Source organism: Entamoeba nuttalli (assembly GCF_000257125.1).
Source record: "Entamoeba nuttalli P19 unplaced genomic scaffold asmbl_7087, whole genome shotgun sequence".
Classification (NCBI taxonomy): Eukaryota; Evosea; order Mastigamoebida; family Endamoebidae; genus Entamoeba; species Entamoeba nuttalli.
This window is the reverse complement of record NW_008578430.1, coordinates 1-18,528: the sequence shown is the minus strand read 5'-3', so window position 1 is coordinate 18,528 and position 18,528 is coordinate 1. Positions and strand designations below refer to the sequence as shown.

General features: G+C 24.5%; 11 protein-coding genes across 11 annotated transcripts in view; 4 read left to right on the top strand and 7 right to left on the bottom strand.

Moving 5' to 3' along the window:
* Positions 1 to 883, bottom strand: part of ENU1_164850 (RhoGEF domain containing protein) — a gene marked incomplete at its 5' end in the record, with an annotated part of 1,213 nt that extends 330 nt beyond the window's left edge. The window contains one exon of the mRNA XM_008860971.1: positions 1 to 883. This exon is cut by the window's left edge and continues 330 nt beyond it. Coding sequence (XP_008859193.1) covers positions 1 to 883 — 883 coding nt within the window.
* Positions 884 to 1,217: 334 nt separating this feature from the next.
* On the top strand, positions 1,218 to 1,403 carry ENU1_164840 (hypothetical protein; the record flags this gene model as incomplete). Its single annotated transcript, XM_008860970.1, has 1 exon — positions 1,218 to 1,403. One exon carries the CDS (start codon positions 1,218 to 1,220, stop codon positions 1,401 to 1,403), a length of 186 nt encoding a protein of 61 aa, XP_008859192.1.
* Positions 1,404 to 1,441: 38 nt separating this feature from the next.
* Positions 1,442 to 2,548, bottom strand: ENU1_164830 (apyrase, putative; the record flags this gene model as incomplete). Its single annotated transcript, XM_008860969.1, has 2 exons — positions 1,442 to 2,390; positions 2,439 to 2,548. The coding sequence occupies 2 exons, from the start codon at positions 2,546 to 2,548 to the stop codon at positions 1,442 to 1,444; spliced, it is 1,059 nt and encodes a 352-aa protein (XP_008859191.1).
* A 228-nt stretch (positions 2,549 to 2,776) lies between these two features.
* ENU1_164820 (helicase, putative) lies at positions 2,777 to 6,349 on the top strand (the record flags this gene model as incomplete). Its single annotated transcript, XM_008860968.1, has 1 exon — positions 2,777 to 6,349. One exon carries the CDS (start codon positions 2,777 to 2,779, stop codon positions 6,347 to 6,349), a length of 3,573 nt encoding a protein of 1,190 aa, XP_008859190.1.
* A 37-nt stretch (positions 6,350 to 6,386) lies between these two features.
* Positions 6,387 to 7,503, bottom strand: ENU1_164810 (protein kinase domain containing protein; the record flags this gene model as incomplete). Its single annotated transcript, XM_008860967.1, has 2 exons — positions 6,387 to 6,424; positions 6,471 to 7,503. The coding sequence occupies 2 exons, from the start codon at positions 7,501 to 7,503 to the stop codon at positions 6,387 to 6,389; spliced, it is 1,071 nt and encodes a 356-aa protein (XP_008859189.1).
* A 318-nt stretch (positions 7,504 to 7,821) lies between these two features.
* On the top strand, positions 7,822 to 10,002 carry ENU1_164800 (deoxycytidyl transferase, putative; the record flags this gene model as incomplete). Its single annotated transcript, XM_008860966.1, has 2 exons — positions 7,822 to 8,814; positions 8,869 to 10,002. The coding sequence occupies 2 exons, from the start codon at positions 7,822 to 7,824 to the stop codon at positions 10,000 to 10,002; spliced, it is 2,127 nt and encodes a 708-aa protein (XP_008859188.1).
* A 263-nt stretch (positions 10,003 to 10,265) lies between these two features.
* ENU1_164790 (Sec7 domain containing protein) lies at positions 10,266 to 14,324 on the top strand (the record flags this gene model as incomplete). Its single annotated transcript, XM_008860965.1, has 1 exon — positions 10,266 to 14,324. One exon carries the CDS (start codon positions 10,266 to 10,268, stop codon positions 14,322 to 14,324), a length of 4,059 nt encoding a protein of 1,352 aa, XP_008859187.1.
* Positions 14,325 to 14,401: 77 nt separating this feature from the next.
* On the bottom strand, positions 14,402 to 16,289 carry ENU1_164780 (hypothetical protein; the record flags this gene model as incomplete). The annotated part of the gene is made up of 2 exons (XM_008860964.1): positions 14,402 to 14,902; positions 14,964 to 16,289. 2 exons carry the CDS (start codon positions 16,287 to 16,289, stop codon positions 14,402 to 14,404), a joined length of 1,827 nt encoding a protein of 608 aa, XP_008859186.1.
* A 138-nt stretch (positions 16,290 to 16,427) lies between these two features.
* ENU1_164770 (hypothetical protein) lies at positions 16,428 to 17,021 on the bottom strand (the record flags this gene model as incomplete). The annotated part of the gene is made up of 1 exon (XM_008860963.1): positions 16,428 to 17,021. One exon carries the CDS (start codon positions 17,019 to 17,021, stop codon positions 16,428 to 16,430), a length of 594 nt encoding a protein of 197 aa, XP_008859185.1.
* A 402-nt stretch (positions 17,022 to 17,423) lies between these two features.
* ENU1_164760 (RNA polymerase III subunit, putative) lies at positions 17,424 to 17,800 on the bottom strand (the record flags this gene model as incomplete). The annotated part of the gene is made up of 2 exons (XM_008860962.1): positions 17,424 to 17,554; positions 17,608 to 17,800. 2 exons carry the CDS (start codon positions 17,798 to 17,800, stop codon positions 17,424 to 17,426), a joined length of 324 nt encoding a protein of 107 aa, XP_008859184.1.
* Positions 17,801 to 17,933: 133 nt separating this feature from the next.
* Positions 17,934 to 18,308, bottom strand: ENU1_164750 (13 kDa ribonucleoprotein-associated protein, putative; the record flags this gene model as incomplete). The annotated part of the gene is made up of 1 exon (XM_008860961.1): positions 17,934 to 18,308. A coding segment is annotated over one exon (375 nt), but the record flags the coding sequence as incomplete, so codon positions are not given.
* Positions 18,309 to 18,528: the final 220 nt, after the last annotated feature.

Sequence of the window (18,528 nt, the reverse complement as noted above, 5' to 3'; positions counted from 1 at the left end):
AATCAGTTAATAATAATTTATATCTTGGTAAACGTTGAACTGGTGTAATTAATAATGAAGTTAATGTATGATGTCTTAAACCTACTGGTGCATGTTTCATTTGATCCCCAATAAATTTTGCAAATGGATGAGGTGGTTTTAATGTTACACAAACCATATCAGAAATATTATTATAAATTCTACAATAGTCTGAATACATTTTAAGAAATGGTGTAAATTCTAAGAATATTTTACCAACACAAGTTTTTTGAGAATAGTTTGTACAACTCTCAATTAAATTATCAAGCAATGCATGATTTGTTGCTTGAATATTTGCTAATCCATAAAATATTAATTTCATTTGTTCTTCTGTTATAATTTCTTCTTGTTTATTTATTTTTTTTAATGGCTTCATAATTAAATCTACAACGACATCAAGTTGTTGAACATACGTTTGTTCTGTTGAAATAATTTCATTTACGATCTTAGAACAATAAATATATTTCTTTGAATCTTTTACTTTTTGACGTGACCGAATAGCACGTTGTAATATACATGCAGCACTTGCCTTTCTACATTCATCTCTATACGCTAATAAATTTCTCCATTCTTGAAGTTCAGCACCAAGTTTTACATTAAACTTACTGTCAATTTTCATAAATTCTGGTCCTGTAACAGATAAAATTTTCATTCGATTTCCAATACCTCTCATATCTTTTTTAATAAGCATTTTTTCAAGCATTTTTGAACTCCAACGTGATGCATCCATCCAGTAACTATATAGTCGTGGTTTAAATGGACTAACTTCCATTTTAAAAGGAATAAATTCTTCTACAAGACTTTTCCCTGGTTGGTGTTTCCCTACCTTTTTCTCTTTTTCACAACTTTCGTTTTCGTTAGACATAATTGATTTTTCAAGATTACTTGATTCTTTTTTCAACTATTTTCCTAAAAGTATAAAAGCATTTTTATCTTTTATTAACTCAAATACTCTTTTTCCTGTTCAACGTGGAAACCATTACTAGATTATTCTCTTTGTGATTTTTCTTTTTAATTATAATTTAAAAATAATAAAAATATAATTTGAAATTGTTTATTATCGTTTTGAATAAAATTTTAGTATTTACATTTTCATAAAGAAAAAGAACAGTCACCAAAACGAGAGTTGATGAGTTAGAGATTAATAGATAATATTTTGTGGATACAAACAGATAACTAAATACAATAAAAATTATTTGATGGAAGCAAAACCTGTTCAATTATTTGTTGACCCAATTCATATGACTGAAGATCAATTTGTAATATTACTTAATGACATTGAAGGAAATAAAGAACTTATTGAACGTATCTTAGACACTCGTAAGAATTTTATTAAAAAATATACTCAAATCTTACATCAAAGTGGTTTATTTATGGATAATTAAAGAGTCAATACAAAAAGAACAAGATAATTTAATTGAAATTACATTGAGATAAATTCTATTCCTTCCATTTTCATTTTAGCAACTAATTTGTCTTGCATTAATACTTCTCCTGAAGTAGTAATCATTCCTATATATGTTTCACTTCTTTCTCCAACTTCAACACTCTTTAAATATAATAACTTATTCTCATCATTTGGAAGAACTTTAATAGAACTAAATCCTTTATTAAGGTCATGTTGAGGATCATTTATTATATCAAAATTACTAAAGTCTTCAGTAGAAATAATGTAAGGACATCCACGAGTTTCGTCTTTACTATCATCATATTTCTCTTTACTACATTTTCTAGGTGCAAAGTACCATTTGTTAGCACTAGCTGAATAAGTAACTGCTTCATTAATCATATACCCATCTCCATAAATTCCAACTGCATTTTTTAGGTTGTTATATTTATTTTTCCAATTTATTGCAGTAATTTTTCCATTTTGGTCAATTTTTTTAATATACAATGGATTATCATTTAAATATTCTCCTGTTGGTGTTGTAAATTCTTTTCCTATACTTCCAATATACATAGAATCTTTATAAACTGTTGCCCATTCAATTTTCATTCCTTTATCAGAATTTAAATCACCATCCATCAAAATATAACGAGGATAAGTCTTTTTTTTCTCTAAATCAATAGCCATTACAACCCCTGTTCTATCATCAAATCCATATAATTCTCCATTAAAATTTAACAATTCACTTAACTCCATTCCTCTTCCATTTTCATTGATTCCTAAAGTTAAATTAAATTCTTCTTGTTGTTGAAATTCATAGGTATTCCCTTGTTTGAATATTGTTCCAATAATCATTGAAGACCTCCATTTTTTATTGAGCTTACTTGCTTTATCTAAATCACTTATTATTGCAACTCTAAAAAAAGGAGAATTTTTTGAATATAATTTATAATTTGGTTGGTACTGATAAGAATTTGGAGTTAATCTATAAGTAAGCTACTATTAGTATTAAATAAATAAAAATAATACAAACGGTGTATTAAATATTTTAATACAACAAATAAAAGATACTAAACAAATTATTGTTAGTATTATATGGAGAGTAGAAATATGAAAGTGTGGTGGTTGGATAGCAATATTCATTTAAATGTATAAAATTTCAAGTTAGAAATAAAATCTTCTTATCAGAGAATCAATCTTTTTGTCACTAACTCATTTTTTTGTTTTTTTCATTTTATTTGTAATATAATAAAATTTTAATTCATTAAAATATATTAAAAACCCTTTTTAATAAAAAAGAAAAACACAAAAAACTAAAATAACACAAAAATTTTTATTAAAATAACCAGTGGGAGTTTGTTCTAGAAAGAGATGAGTCGTAGGAAACAACAAATGGCAAAAGCTTTAGAAAGACAGAGATTAGAAAAGATTCAACGACTGCAACAAAACCAATCAACACCTTCTAGTCAACCTAAGATAGAGATCACTAAACCGAAGATTGAACCAAAAGTAGCTATTCAACAAAAGAAAGAAAAAAAAGAACAAAAAATTATTGAAAAAAAAGAAATTGAAAAGCAACAATCAGATGCACAAAATATTCAAAGGTTAAAAGTTTTATATGATTCCTTAATTAATGAATTTGGTTTGACACCAGAACTTATCAAAAAAGGGATGGTTGGAGCCACTTTAGAAAATTCTGATGATATTACTGTTGATATGGTAATTGAATGGTTATGTCTAAATATTCCATCTAGATTATTACCAAACAGTTTAGGAGGAACACTTAATAAAGTAAAGAGTGAAAAACAAGAAATTAAACAAGAAATAAAAAAGGAAATAATTAAAACACAAGAAATTCAAGAAAAACAGAAAGAACAAGAAATAGAAGAGGAAGAAGATCTTGATGCATTACTTGATAGAAAGGCTTTTAAAGAAGCAATGGATTCTACAACAAAAAAGAAAAAGAAAACTCCAGAAGAAATGAGAGCTGAGGGATTAAAAAGAAAAGCAGAAATTGCTAGGTTAAGAGAAGAAGCAGAAAAAAGAAAGAAAGAAGAGGCTCAAGAAGAAGAAAATGAATTAAATTTTAATTTTGATGGTGAAATTAAAGAAGAAGAAAATGAACGATGGAATATCATTTCAGCAGCAGAAGATACAAAATGGACAGGTAAGTTTCCTTCAGTAATTATTTGTGACTATTGTAGAAGACAAAAATATGATAATCCTAAGTATAAAGATGAAAAATGTAAAGAAGGATTTCTTATGAGTGCATCAGTACAATTAAATGATAAATCAAAAACAGTGTTATATGCACGTATTCCAGAAGAAAATACTGCTTTTCTTGAAAAAGCTACAGCAAAGAATTATATTGCTTTAAGGTTATTATTTGAAATGAAAGTACAAAGAAATTTTATTAATAATTTCTCACCACGATATCAAGAAGTATTTGATAATTGGACAAATAATTCACCAGAAGAAATTACTAAAAACAGTATTATTTTATTAGTAAGTCAAACACCAAAAGGAGAAAAGAAAAAAGAAAAAGAAATAGAAGAACAAAGTATTAATAGGTTTACATCAGAAATACAAGCTAAAGATAAATTTTCTAATGGTTATTATTTTGATGAAATGAATAAAGAAATCAATAGTTCACATTATCAAAATATGTTGGAAAATAGAAAACAATTACCAATTTATTCTAATAAAGATCATTTTATTAATCTTTTAAATAATAATCAAATTGTTGTAGTTTCAGGAACTACTGGTAGTGGTAAAAGTACACAATTACCTCAATTTGTTTTAGAAAATGAATTATTAAATAAACGAGGAAGTCAAACTAAAATATATGTAACACAACCAAGAAGAATTAGTGCAGTAGGATTGTCTTCAAGAGTAATAGATGAAAGAGGATCAAATAAATTTGTTGGACATCAAATTAGATTTGAGAAAACAGGAGATGAAAAATTAGTATATTGTACAGTTGGTGTAATGTTAAGAAAGGTTCTTGGTAATCCAGATTTAGAAGGAATTAGTCATTTATTTATTGATGAAGTTCATGAAAGAGATATTAATACAGACTTTTTATTATTACTGATTAAAAAATTAATAACAAGAAATAAAACAATTAAAATTATTATTATGAGTGCTACATTAGCTGTAGAACTTTTTGAACAATATTTTGGAAGTGCTTCATGTTTAAGAGTTGAAAGTAAAATTCATCCAGTTCAAACATTTTATTTAGATGATATTATTTCATTTACAAATTATTCAATTGATTCTACTTCAGAATATTATAATTATAAATATGATGATTTTCAAAAGAAATTAATTGGTGACCAACTCATTACTGTTGATATGAATAAAGTTAATAACAAATCAAACAAAACAGTATCAGATATGATTAATCAATCTACTGTCAATTATGAGTTAATAATGGATTTATTACATTATCTTATTACAAATAAACCAATCGGTTGTATTTTAATATTTTTACCAGGTATTTATGAAATTACTACATTACAAAAAGAAATTATTTCTACACCTCCTTTTAACAATTTAAATAAATTTAAAATTCATATTCTTCATTCTTCTGTTCCTTTACAACAACAAAAAGAAGCTTTTTCAATTGCACCAAATGGAATATGGAAAATTGTATTATCTACAAATATTGCAGAAACATCTATTACTATTCCTGATGCTAAATATCTTATTGATACTGGACTTGTAAGGATTATGTCATATGATCGTTCAACAAAAATGCAACGATTAATTCTTACAAAAATTTCAAAAGCTAATGCACAACAAAGAACAGGAAGAGTTGGAAGAGTATCTTCAGGAGAATGTTATAAAATGTATAGTCAAAAAAGAGAAAGTTCATTTGAAACATATCCACAACCTGAAATTAAGAGATTACCATTAGAATCATTATGTCTTCAAATATTATTATTTGGTGAAAAAAATCCTGTTCAATTTCTTGCTGATGCTTTAGATGCACCAAGTCAAACTCAAATCGAAAAGTCATTACTTCAACTTGTTACTATTAAAGCAGCAAAAAGAATTAGTCATTTAGATATTTCTGGAGCAGTTAAAGAATTTGAATATAGTGCAACTCCATTAGGATCTGCATTAGCAGCTCTTCCAGTTGAAGTATCTATAGGAAAGATGTTATTATTAGGATGTGCTTTTGGAATTGCACAAGAAGCTACATTATTAGCAGCATGTATGTCAGTACAACCATTAATTAATGGAGAAAATGGAAGTAATATTAAGAGAAGATATTGTTCTGATGCATCAGATCATATAGCAACAATGAAAATAGTAGAACATTATATTGAATCTGAAAGAAAAGGAAATGGAACACAGTTTTGTAAAAATAATAATATAAATATTATTCTTATTAAAGAAATATTAGATACAAGAAAACAATTTATAGAGTTATTAAAAAATTATAATTATCCAATTCAATCAATTCAATCATCTTATAAAAAAGAATTATTATTATTTATTTTAACATATGTATTTTATCCAAATATTATTATTCCACAACAAATTATAGGAAAAACATCAATTGAATATGAATATTATACAAAAAAACATCAAGTATTTATGGGAATATCTTCTATTAATTCAATGCCTAGAATTGATTTTAAAGATAATGTATTTATTTATACTAATATGGTAAAATCAAATAAAATAATGGTATGGGAATGTTCATTAATTAAAAAAGTATTTATTGCTTTAATAGCTACATCAATTGCTGTGAATTATAAACAAAAAACTATTACATTAGATGGATGGATAACAATTAATTCCACTCCACTTTTTATTGCACGATTAATTCAAATGAGAAAAGAATTAAAGGAAGCATTAGATGATGTTATTAATCAAAAGACTCAATTAACAAAAGAATTTATGAGTCATTTGATTGAAACAAAATTAAATTAATTTATTTTTTTCTTTTGATCAAATAAATTTGTCATTTTTACATCACTACTTTTAAAAGAAGTATTTTTTTTAATTCTTTTTTTCTTTTGAGGAGTTAAAGAGTCATTATCAAATGATAAACGTTTAATAGGAAATTCTTTTGATTTATTTTTATTTATTTTTAATACTTCAGAAGAAGATATAGATTTTTGATGTTCATTAATAGAATTAATATAATTTGTACATTCTCTTTCAGTATCATTAAAATAACTAAATTGATGAACAAAATTAATCATTGTTGGTCTTTTTTCTAAATCTTCTTCTAAAAGCATTTTTCCTTTTTCAATTAGCATTTTATAACAAGAATTTGTAGTTTTAATTTCATCAAATATTGCTTTATTATATGATAATTTATAAAAATTACCAGTAATTAAACAATATAATACACATCCTACACTCCAACAATCACTTTTAAATGAATAATAAGCAGGTGTTGTTCTTACTTCAGGTGCAAGATATTCAGGAGTTCCTATTCCACCTTTTTTAATTTTTTCATGTTCCCATTCATTTACAGTTATACATAATCCAAAATCTGTTAATTTACAATGACCATTTTCATTTATTAAAATATTTTCACATTTAATATCTCTATGAATTAAATTAAATTCTTTTTGAATAAATTGAACAGCACAACATAATTCTTTAAAAATTCTTTCACAAATTGATAAATCAATATATTTTTTTTCTTTTGATTTTTGTTTATTTAAATAAGAAATTAAAGTATTAGGAGCATATTCTAATACAAGAAATTTATTGTTATTAATATTATAATCATTATAATATGAAATAATAAAAGGATGTTTAATTTTTTTAATTATTGAAATTTCATGTTCAAATTGATGAAAGTAAATTTGATTATTAATAATTTCTTTTTTTAATGTTTTTATTACAAGTTGTTGATTATCAATTTTATCTCTTGCTAAATAAACATGACTAAAACTTCCACTTCCTATTTCTTTATCAAATACATATCTTTTATTTATTTCAATTCCTTTATTAAATGTTTCTTTTGTAATTACAAAAAATTCAAAAATTATATTCTCTCCAATTGTATAATTTTCTCCTTCTTTTAAATTCTTTGAAATATCTTTTAAACATCCTTTTTTCTTTGTCATAAATATTTGATTATTACTTAATTCAATAATCGCTTTTTCATCACTTAGTCCACATATTTTATTTCCTTTTCCTATTTCAAATTTATTTTCATTTATACTTTCTTTTTGAAAACTCCCACAACAATTTTGTCTTCTTGAAAAACAAATCATTTTTGTTTCTTCTTCTACCTTTTCAAGGCGAAGAGTTTCAATTATTGGTGTTGCACTCATGTTTTTGTTAATTAATTAGTTCTTCTTTCTCTTTTTGTGTTATTTAATTGTTTTTTTTGTTTTTTATTTTTGTGTTTTTTTTACAAAATAAAAACTCAATTTTATAAGATGTTGACTCTTAAACAATACTTTAAGAAAAAGGATAAATTACAACAACAACAATTTGATGAACAAAGAAAGAAATATGGAAAAGGAAATATTTTTAAAGGTGTTGCTGTTTGGATTACTGGAAGAACACATCCTTCAGCATCAATTTTACGCTCTTTAATTCTTCAAAATGGTGGAAAATATTTAATGAAATATTCTTCATCTGAAGTTACTCATATTATTGCAGCTCAATTATCATATCAACATCAAATTCAATTTGAAAAAAAGATTGTTGTTCATCCAAATTGGATAATAGATTCTATTAAATATGGAACATTACAAGCAATAACTAATTATAGTCTTCAAAAAATGAATAAGAAACAACAACAACAAAGTGATTTAGATTGTACTGATCCAAATTTTCTTGATAAATATTATTTAAGTTCAAGACTTCATCATATTTCTTTATGGAAAACAATATTTTCAGATTTTCTTTCAGAAAAAGTTGAAGGAATTAAATCAAATTATTCTAAAATTATGCACGTTGATATTGACTCATTCTTTGCTTCTGTTACAATTTCTAAACATACTGAATTACAAGGAAAACCTGTAGTTGTATCACATGGTGGAAATAATGCAGATGTTTCTAGTTGTAATTATGAAGCAAGAAAATATGGAATAAAAAATGGGATGTGGTTAAAACAAGCATATAATCTTTGTCCACAATTAATTGTTGTTGGATATGATTTTGATGAATATGAAAAAGCTGCATTAAAAATGTATGAAATATTAATAAAATATTTTCATAATATTGAAGTATTGAGTTGTGATGAATGTATTATAGATATTTCTTCTGTTCCTGAACCTATTGATATTTTTTTACAACAAGTTAGAACAGAAATTAAAGAAACAATTCATTCTGGAGTAAGTTTTGGAATTGGAATAAATCCTCTTACAGCACGTCTAGCAATGAAAAAAGCCAAACCCGATGGAATATACTATTTACTATCAAATGTTTGTTTTTAATTGTTTTTTTTATTTAAAAAGAATATGAAATAATAAATGGAGATTGAAGAATTTATTTCTACAATAAAAATAGCAGAACTTCCAGGTTTTGGTTATTCTCTTTCAGAAAAGTGTAAAATAATTGGGGTTTATACATGTGGAGATATTTCATTAATTTCAAAAGAAGTATTAGAAAAACAAATAGGAGAGAAAAATACTCTTAAATTAATTGAAATGAGTAAAGGAATTGATAGTACTCAATTTGAGAATAAAAAAGAAAAGCAAAGTGTTGGAATATCAATAAATTGGGGAATTAGATTTGAGAATGAAGATGATGCTAAACAATTTATTTTTAGAATGTGTTGTGAAGTAGAAAAACGATTACATAAATCCAATGTTATGGGAACTTTAATGACTATGCAAATAATGACAAGAAAAGAAGGAAGTGGAGAAGCAATTAAATATAAAGGACATGGCATTGTTAATATGCAATCTAAGAGTATTACTATTTGTGAAACTCAAAACTCAGCAATTCTTAATAAAAGTGCAATAATTTTATGGAATCAATTTCAAATTCCAATAAAAGATTTAAGAGGAATTTCTATTCAAATAAGTAAATTACATTCTATTCAACCAGTTCAAATAAAAGAATCAAAAATATTTCAACAAATTCTTTTAGCAAAACAACGAGAAGAAAAATATACAAAAATAAAACAAAATGAAAAGAATAAATTTGTTGAATTACCAAGTGCATCTCAAATTGATATATCTGTTTTAAATGCACTTCCAAATGATGTTAAAAATGAACTTATTCAATATTATTCAAAATATTATAATATTTATAATAATCCAAAAATTTCATTTGCTAATGATAAAATTCAAATAGAAAAATTAGATGAAAGAATTGAAGAAATTGAATTATTTGAAATAGAAAATACTAAAGAATTAATTAATATTTTAATATCTTATTTAAAATCAAGAAAAGAAATTAATTTCTTTCATATTGAAATAATATTACAATACCTTAAAATATTATTAAAACATCAATATTATAAAGAATTTCAAATAATTATTAAAACACTTTTACTATCATTAGAAAATCCTCGTTTTAATGATTTTAAAGAAATTTTAGAACATTATGCAGAAAAAATGTATAACGAATCATTCTCAAAATTTATTCATTCATTTTCTCAATAATAATTTAAATATTTTTCTTTATTTAATTACAAATATTTATAACTTAATTAAAATTTCTTTTCTTAAAGTCTTTAATTGTTATTAATTAAATCATATTCTAATTGAATTAAACTCCTTTTATTCTTGAAATATTATTTAACTCATTTCTTCTTTTATATCAGAAAAATAGAGAGAAAATTTCAATTGAAAATTCAATATGAAAAAGAAAAGAACTAAAAATTTACTTCACATTCTAAATGGACCAAAACATCTTGTGTACTTATATGAATGATTTGTCAAAAGAAATAAAAGATAAAGATATACTTTCTACTATAAAATCAATTAAAAGTTGTTTATTAACAACAAAACCATTATCAGATAATTTACAACAATTGTTTCAAATATTACTTCCTCAAATTATTCGTTTGAAATTGACAACTAAACTTACAACTGTTTTATTACCAATTATTGATCCATTATTTCTTTCAAATCAAACAATGAGACTATTCTTATCTTCTATTTTCACTTCTTTTCTACCTCAACCAATTCAGTCAATTCTTAATTGTTGTAGAATAGTTTTTTTAACATCAAAATTTCAAATAGAAAATACTTATCACTGTAAGGCTATTCATTTTATTATTGACACTCATGTTGTATCTTCTTATTACCAAACAACTCCATCACAATTTTATCCTTTACGTCTTGTTCGTGATTATATTGCTACATTAATTGTTGAGTCACATTCTCCATCATTTATGTCTCCTTTATTACAAAGCTCTCCATCAATTTCTCCAGTATTTGCTCCATCACCATCACCAGCAATAAATTCTAATTTAAATATAAATCAAATTATTTCTTTCTCATCACTAAATTCAACTCTCTCTTCAAGTCCTCATTATTCAAATACTCCTTCTATTCAACCTTCATTTCTTATTCAACAAAAATATCCTTCAAGAAGTCATACTTCTTGGAATAATTTAAGTATTTCATCAACATCAATAAAAAATGAAAACAAATCATTAAAACAAAGTATACAACAAGCGGTATTACTTGAACTACTTCAATGTGCATCAACTAATTGGTTTAATCAATCATCATTTTCTAAAACAGACTTTAAAAAAGAATATATTCTTTTAGAAGAAAAAGGAGGTAAAGGTAATATAAAATACCATGAAATTTCAATGGAAATGGCAGATTCTCTTCTTTCTTCATGTCTTCCTAATGTATTAAATAATGCAATTAGACATCAATTACTTAGAATGTTTTCAACAACCTGTTTTGTTGGAGGGAGTATTAGTGATCTTGCTGTTCAGATATTAATTCAATTAATTATTCGACATGGAAGTCATGTGAAGAGTGAATGTAGAACAATTATTAACAATTATATTAATGAAACCAATAACCCAAATAATAGTATTGTTGCAATTAAATCATTATTATCATTGTCATCTTCAGGTAATGCAATGTATTGTATTTATACAATTTTTGACAGAGACTCTTTGGGAAGTTCAGTATTTAAATCAATTGTTAATTGTTTTCTTAATGGATTTAAAAATGATGTTATTAAAAAGTATTGTGCTCAAGGTATTGTTCAATGTATTCGTTCATTTGCACCTTCCCCACCTTTAGAAATACATCCATCAGTACTATTATCTTCAGCTAAAATGATAGAAGAAGCAATTGAAGAAAAATGTCCAACACAAAAACCATTAGTAGTTGGTAATTATTTACGTAAAGATTCTTCATTAGACAAGAATGGAATTGGATATTATTTAACAAGACATGAAGATGCATTAAATGGTTATTTTTCTATTCTTGATCTTTCTCGATATGATTTTTATGATGCGTTATCTATTTCATTAAATGGATTTATATTACCAAACGATAATAAATCAACAACTGAATTTATTAAAACATTTGCTGAAATATATCATGTTGCAACAAGTTATTCAATTGATACAGTAAAAAAATTATGTATGTTACTTCTTCAATTTTCAAGAGATATTTCTGATACTCCTATTATATCTAATTTTCAAAAACTTAAGGAACTTTCAATAAAAATGAATATCAAAGTACCAACAACAGATTTAATGAAATTATACGATCAACTAGAAGAAACTCCATTATTTAAAGAAAATAAACAAATACCAACTGAAGATCAAATTGATATGTTTCATAGATGTTTTTCTTTAATTCTTTCAGCTTTACAACAAATATTTATTAATGAATTAGATCCATTTTCTTCAACACGTGCTTTACTTTATTTTTCATCATTATGTAGAGAAAAAGAAAAATTAAATCAATTGTTATCATTAGTATCTAATTGGCCTTTACAAGAATCAATATCTACTAATTCTCAGTCTTCATCATTAAAATTACTTCTACAATTTTGTTATTCTTATGGAAATTCATTTCATGAAGCATGGCAATATCCAATTAAATTATTTGTTCATTTAATAAATATCCAAACTGATCGTATTACTTCTATTCCAAAACACTTTAGATTTAATAGATATATTCCATACAAAACATTTGATTTAATTACTACAACTTCTTATCAAACAATTATTTGTCCTGATGATACATTATTCTTAGCAGTAATTCATGGAACAGCATTATCACCATCTGGGCTATTATCGTATATTATTCAATTGTTAAATGTAGCATTTGAAATGACAAATTCACAAACACCATCAATCTCTTTATTAAATATGTTACTTTCAGTTATTCATTTTAATATTTATCGTATATTTTATATTTATGACTCATTATCAACCAGTTTATTTCAAATATTAAATAGTATATCACTTCATCCACAACCAAAAGTTGCTCAAGTTGCATTAGAAATACTTAGTTCAATTTATGATTTATTAATACAAAGAGAAGAATTAGAATATTTCAATATAACAGAAACATATTATGAAATGCTATTAATTACTATTAATGATTCTCCTCTTTTATCTGTTAGACAATTAGTTCTTTCATATGTAAAAAAATGTTCTGATTGGAGACGTATTTTTCAAATATTATCAACAGCGGCTGAAGATATAGAAATGGTTATTGTTGAAACAGGATTTGAGAAATTAGTTGAATTTGAGAAATATAAAGACGAATATTTTGATTCATATTTTCCATATTATATTAATACTTTATCTATGTTTTCTATATGTCCAAATGATAAAGCAGCTAATTATGCAGTTGAAAAATTAGCAAATATTGCTGAAAATGTTAAAAACCTTAAAGTATTAAATAATGATGTAATTAATATTTGGATGCCATGTATTAAAGCACTTGCTAAATCAATGCTCAATACAAATGTTGAAATATCAACAAAAGTTATACAAATTGTTTATGAAAAATTACTTACACAACCTACATTAATTGATGATATTAAAATGAGGGCATTACAAATTATTATGAGTTCAACACTAAGTATTGATGAAACATCAAAAGATTGGGTAGCTATTATTGGTACATCTATTGCATTTAGATCATTAGAAACATCAAAATCATACCCATTATTATTACCTGATGTTATTAATTTAATAACACTTTTAATTTTAACAACAAATGAAGCTCTTCAAAAAACAGGTATTTTTATTTTAAATGAAATTATTCCAAAACTTGTTTCTGAACCTTCATTATTTATTATTCATTTTACTGATTTAATAGAATATTTTTATGATCAAATTACAACTTCATTATTATCAATAACAAATATTACTCCATCTTTTACTGAACCTATTCAACCTTCAATATTATCCATATGTTCTCATTGTAATAAATTATTACCTGCTTGTGAAATGATTCAATGTGCTCTTTGTGAACTTCCAATATGTTCAACTTCATGTTTAAAAATACATTCACAACAACCACATAATTTTATTGCACATAAAATTATTAGACATATGTATGTTCCAAAACAAAATGATTTATTAAAATCATTTTCAGCATTATATGAAATATTATCAATTATAAATTGTAATATTGAAAAGTGTCCAACTCTTCTTATTCCTTTATTATATAAACATATTGAAAGATATTTATCATTAAGACTTCTTTCAACTTCTTCAAAAGAACAAATAGATTCTATTTTAAAGTTATTTACAACAATGTGTATTTCACTAATTATTAAAACAGAACAATATTCTCCTTTTATATTAAAATTATTTGAATTTAAAAATATTGATATTATTAAAATTTTATTATATCATTTAAAAAATAGTAATAATCCAAAATTATTTATTACTAATCAAAATATTCAACTTGTATTATGTGAATTAATTAATATTGATGATATGGAAGTTCGTAAAGATGTTAAACAATTATTAGCTATTTTATAAAACTATGTATAATCAATTTATTGTTATAACCATTTATTTTTTTTTATTGTTTCAAATTTAATTTAATTAATAACAATTCAGAATTCTTCAGCACTACTAACCACCTCTTCTTCTAATTCTTTTATTTGAATTGGAATATCAGCACTTTCAGAACAATCAACATGTTCTTCAAAAAGAAGAGTATATACCACTTGTCGTTGTTTTGCACCAAAAAATGAACCTTGAATTTCATCATCAATTGCATTAGAATGTTTAACTTCTTCATTTAAACGATGAAATTGACGAAGTAATAATCCATATACCATTTCTCTGAATTTCTGAAATTCATCAATCATTTGAACGTAAATTGGAGAATAAATTTGACCATGTAAAAGACAAAGTCTTACAAGTACCATTAATTGTTCAACAACTCTTTTCTGTGCATGACATGTGTCATATACAATTGAAGTTGGATCTCTCGAAGTATTAATTCTATAAAATATAATCAATTTTTGGATAAAATTTTCGATACGAATAAAAAGTTCTTTTAAAGGATTAAATAATTGAACATCACGTTGTTTAATCTGAAACTGTTTTACCTATTTATTAATTATTTTTATTTAATTTAAAATAATATTACTTTAAATAATAATAACAAACAAATTTACTAAAAACATTTGGATGAAGATATGAAGCAGATAATAAATGTAAGAATTTACTAAATACCATTAAGAAATCTTTTGAATGCATTTCAATAAAATCACTATAATTTGTTTTTAATCTATAAATTCCTTCTTTAATAATTGTAGATAATCCATCTTTATAAACGCAATATATACATGGATTTTCAACAATTATTCCATTCTCATCTCTAATAACAAAATTATCATCTTCCATACCACATTGATAAATAAGAAAATAATCATTATTATTATTAATTGGATTGTCTTCAATAACTATAGAAACAATATTCCACATTGCTAAAACAGTTTTAGAATAATCCCAATATTTTTCTGTTCTATATGTTGGCTCAAAACTTAATACTTCTGCTCTTTCAATATATGACTCTAATCCACGATTAAAATTAATAAATTGACATCGAAGAAATTCTTTGGAACGTTCATCTGTAATTAATCCTTGTATTAGTCCAATAAAACTAATTACTTTGGTTTTAAATATAGCTATTAAGTCTTTTAGTCCTTCTAATGAAACAGTATCACATGCCATTCTAATATTATACAATAAATTTGGTACTTCATGAAATAGTGGTTTTAGTTGATTCATTATATTTTCTTTAGGTATTGTTGTGTTTATTGGAATAGACTCTAAGCTCAACCCGTTTAACCATTTTCTAAATTCATCTAATTCTACAACCCATTTGTCTTCATCTGCTTCAATAATACATTCTAAATAATGTGATATTGATTTTCTAAGTTCTTCTATACTTTCTTCTATTGATTTCTTTTTCATATAAAGATGATATAATAAATTTTGATAACAATTTAATGTTTGAAGACAATTAACATAAATTGAAGTACGTAATGCTGTTGGTGGAATTAATAAAATCAAATTAACCGAAAAATGAATAGCTACTTGAAACATTCTTGTCATTTTTCTAATACTACAATAATTAGGAAGAAGGGTTGTTGAGTCTCTCCATGTTACTGGATTTATAACAAGTGAAAGAATTGACTCAAGTATTTCTTTAACTAATGATATATATTGATTAATATTAAACACTCTCCTATTAGGACAATCAGGAACAACAAAGTCTTTATAAAATTTCATATCTAATAATGTTTGTAATACCATTTGATAATTATTTAAAACAGAATTTAATTGTTCTTTATAATTTTCATTAAATTCATTTGGGGTAATTAATGTACCAATTTCATTGAAGTTAGATTTTGAACTTTGTTGCATATCAGTAATAAGAATTGGAACTTTTCCTTCAATTTGAATTCTCTTACAACAAAGAGATAACATATCAACTGAAACTATAAGAGAATATTCAACATTAACTTCAGATATAGCTGATTTTACTGTTGGACATATTGTATTTGGAACGGTGATTTCAAGTGAAATGGGTTGATTAATTCTAATATGATCATCATGTTTCCTATTTTATGAGATTCTTTGCTTAATTAAATAATATGATAACGTTGAAGAAATAAATAATAAATTAACAAACGTAATAACAGCCATTTCTCCAGTACTTCTATTTGTAAATGTTCTTACTAAAGACATAAGTAAAGGTAATTGAACGTCTTTTTCTGCTGACCCTTCTAATAAATAATTAACACGAAGATTTTGTCCAAGAGAATATATGTCTCTTTCAAGATTAACAGAAAGAGAATACCCTTCAACAGAAAATTCATGACGTTTAGTAAAATATGATAATCCACTAAGATGAGGATAAAGCATATCAACAATAATATGTTCCTCTAATTTTTTTTGACCAAAAAATGAAGTTGTCTTTGCTTTAACAACTGTTGCAATGAACCGATGTTCTATTGATACACAATCATTTTTGATTGTTGGAGGTAAGTCAATAGGAACAGAAATATGAAACGGAAATTCATCTCCATCTTTTATAATAAATGGTTCATTTGATGATTTAATAACAACAGTGTGTTGATGAATCGTTTTTTCTATTTTTTCATTTTCTTCTAAAACAACTTCAACACAAACGTATGCAATTGTAGTAGTAACAACCATCAAATTATGTTTAGTTTCAACGATAAATTTCCCATCCACCATTTGACCAAGAAGGAATTGATGAAAAGGAAAAACGAATTTGATGGTAGGTGGCATTCAAGTAACAAAAGAATAAATTAAACTTTTAAGTGAAAAATTAAATTTAAAGAAGGGGTTTGTTTCTTAATAGAAATTAGTCAAAAAAAAATTAAAATTTCCTTTTTTGTCGGTTCTTTTTCTTAATACTTTTTTCAATCACTTTACTAAAACTGAGATAACTAACTCAATAACCTTTCTTCTTATAATAATCATTTTTCAACCTTTCACCACAAATAATCTCCTTTTTAATCAAAACTAATAATTGATAAAATCAAATTTGACATTTACAAAACATATCTGTTAAAACTCAAATTACATTTGCAATTATCCATCTCTCCATTGATATCCACAATCAAAATTAGCACATTTATAAAAGGTTGTCATTGGTTCATCAGCTGATCGAATTTGAATTTGCATGAAATAAGCAGAATTATGTCCACATTTTTCACAAATAACTAAACAATAAATATTGGTTATTAATTGTATGCTAATAATTAATATAACAAACTTTCAGTTTTTTGAGCATTTTTCCATTGTTCTTCACCTAATACTGCATCAATTTGTTTTCTTTTTAATTCTGATTCATATACAATTTTTTTATTAAATGTAAATTTATAAGGACAAGTACTGCATTTAAAATATAACTCAGTTCCTCGTTCAACAACCAATAAATTACCACAATTAGCACAGAAGAATGTCATGAAATGATATATTTTAAAACTAAAAAATAAGAAAAAGGGTTTTGATTTATTTTTTTTTAACTTCAACTTTGAAATTTAAAAATAACAATAAAATATGTTTTAAAACCAATAGCAAAAAAAAATCAATCACTTTTTAGAATAAAAGCTTTTCAATTTCATCTTTCATTGTTTCAACTGATGGTGCTGATTTTCCTTTATCATTAATAATTGCAACTGCAATAACATCTCTTGAAACACCACATGCTCTTCCAAGAGCTGCTTTTGATCCAACAAATACATAAGGAACATTTTTATCTTCACAAAGAATTGGAAGATGTAAAACAATTTCAATTGGTTTAGTATCAGCAGCTATAATAACAATATCTGCTTTTCCTCTATTAAGTGCTTTTGTTGTTTCATTTGCTCCTTTTTTAACAAATCCATTTTGTTGAGCTTGTTGAACAAATTCAATTAATTTGTTTTGAAGTTCTTTTTCTGCAAGTGGAAAAATTTTAGAATTACAATCAGTCTATTCATATAAATATTTTCTTCTTTAAAAGAAAAAAAGAAGTCAGAAGAAAACAAAACTGTTACAAACCATTGGATCACTAGTTTCCTTCACCAAGTGAATTTACAAAGTTATTATTTACCCTTTTTATTTTTTTAATAATAAATAATTTAATTTATTATTAATAATTTATTATAATAAATAATTTAATTTATTAATTTATTATTTCTTAAAATCAAAA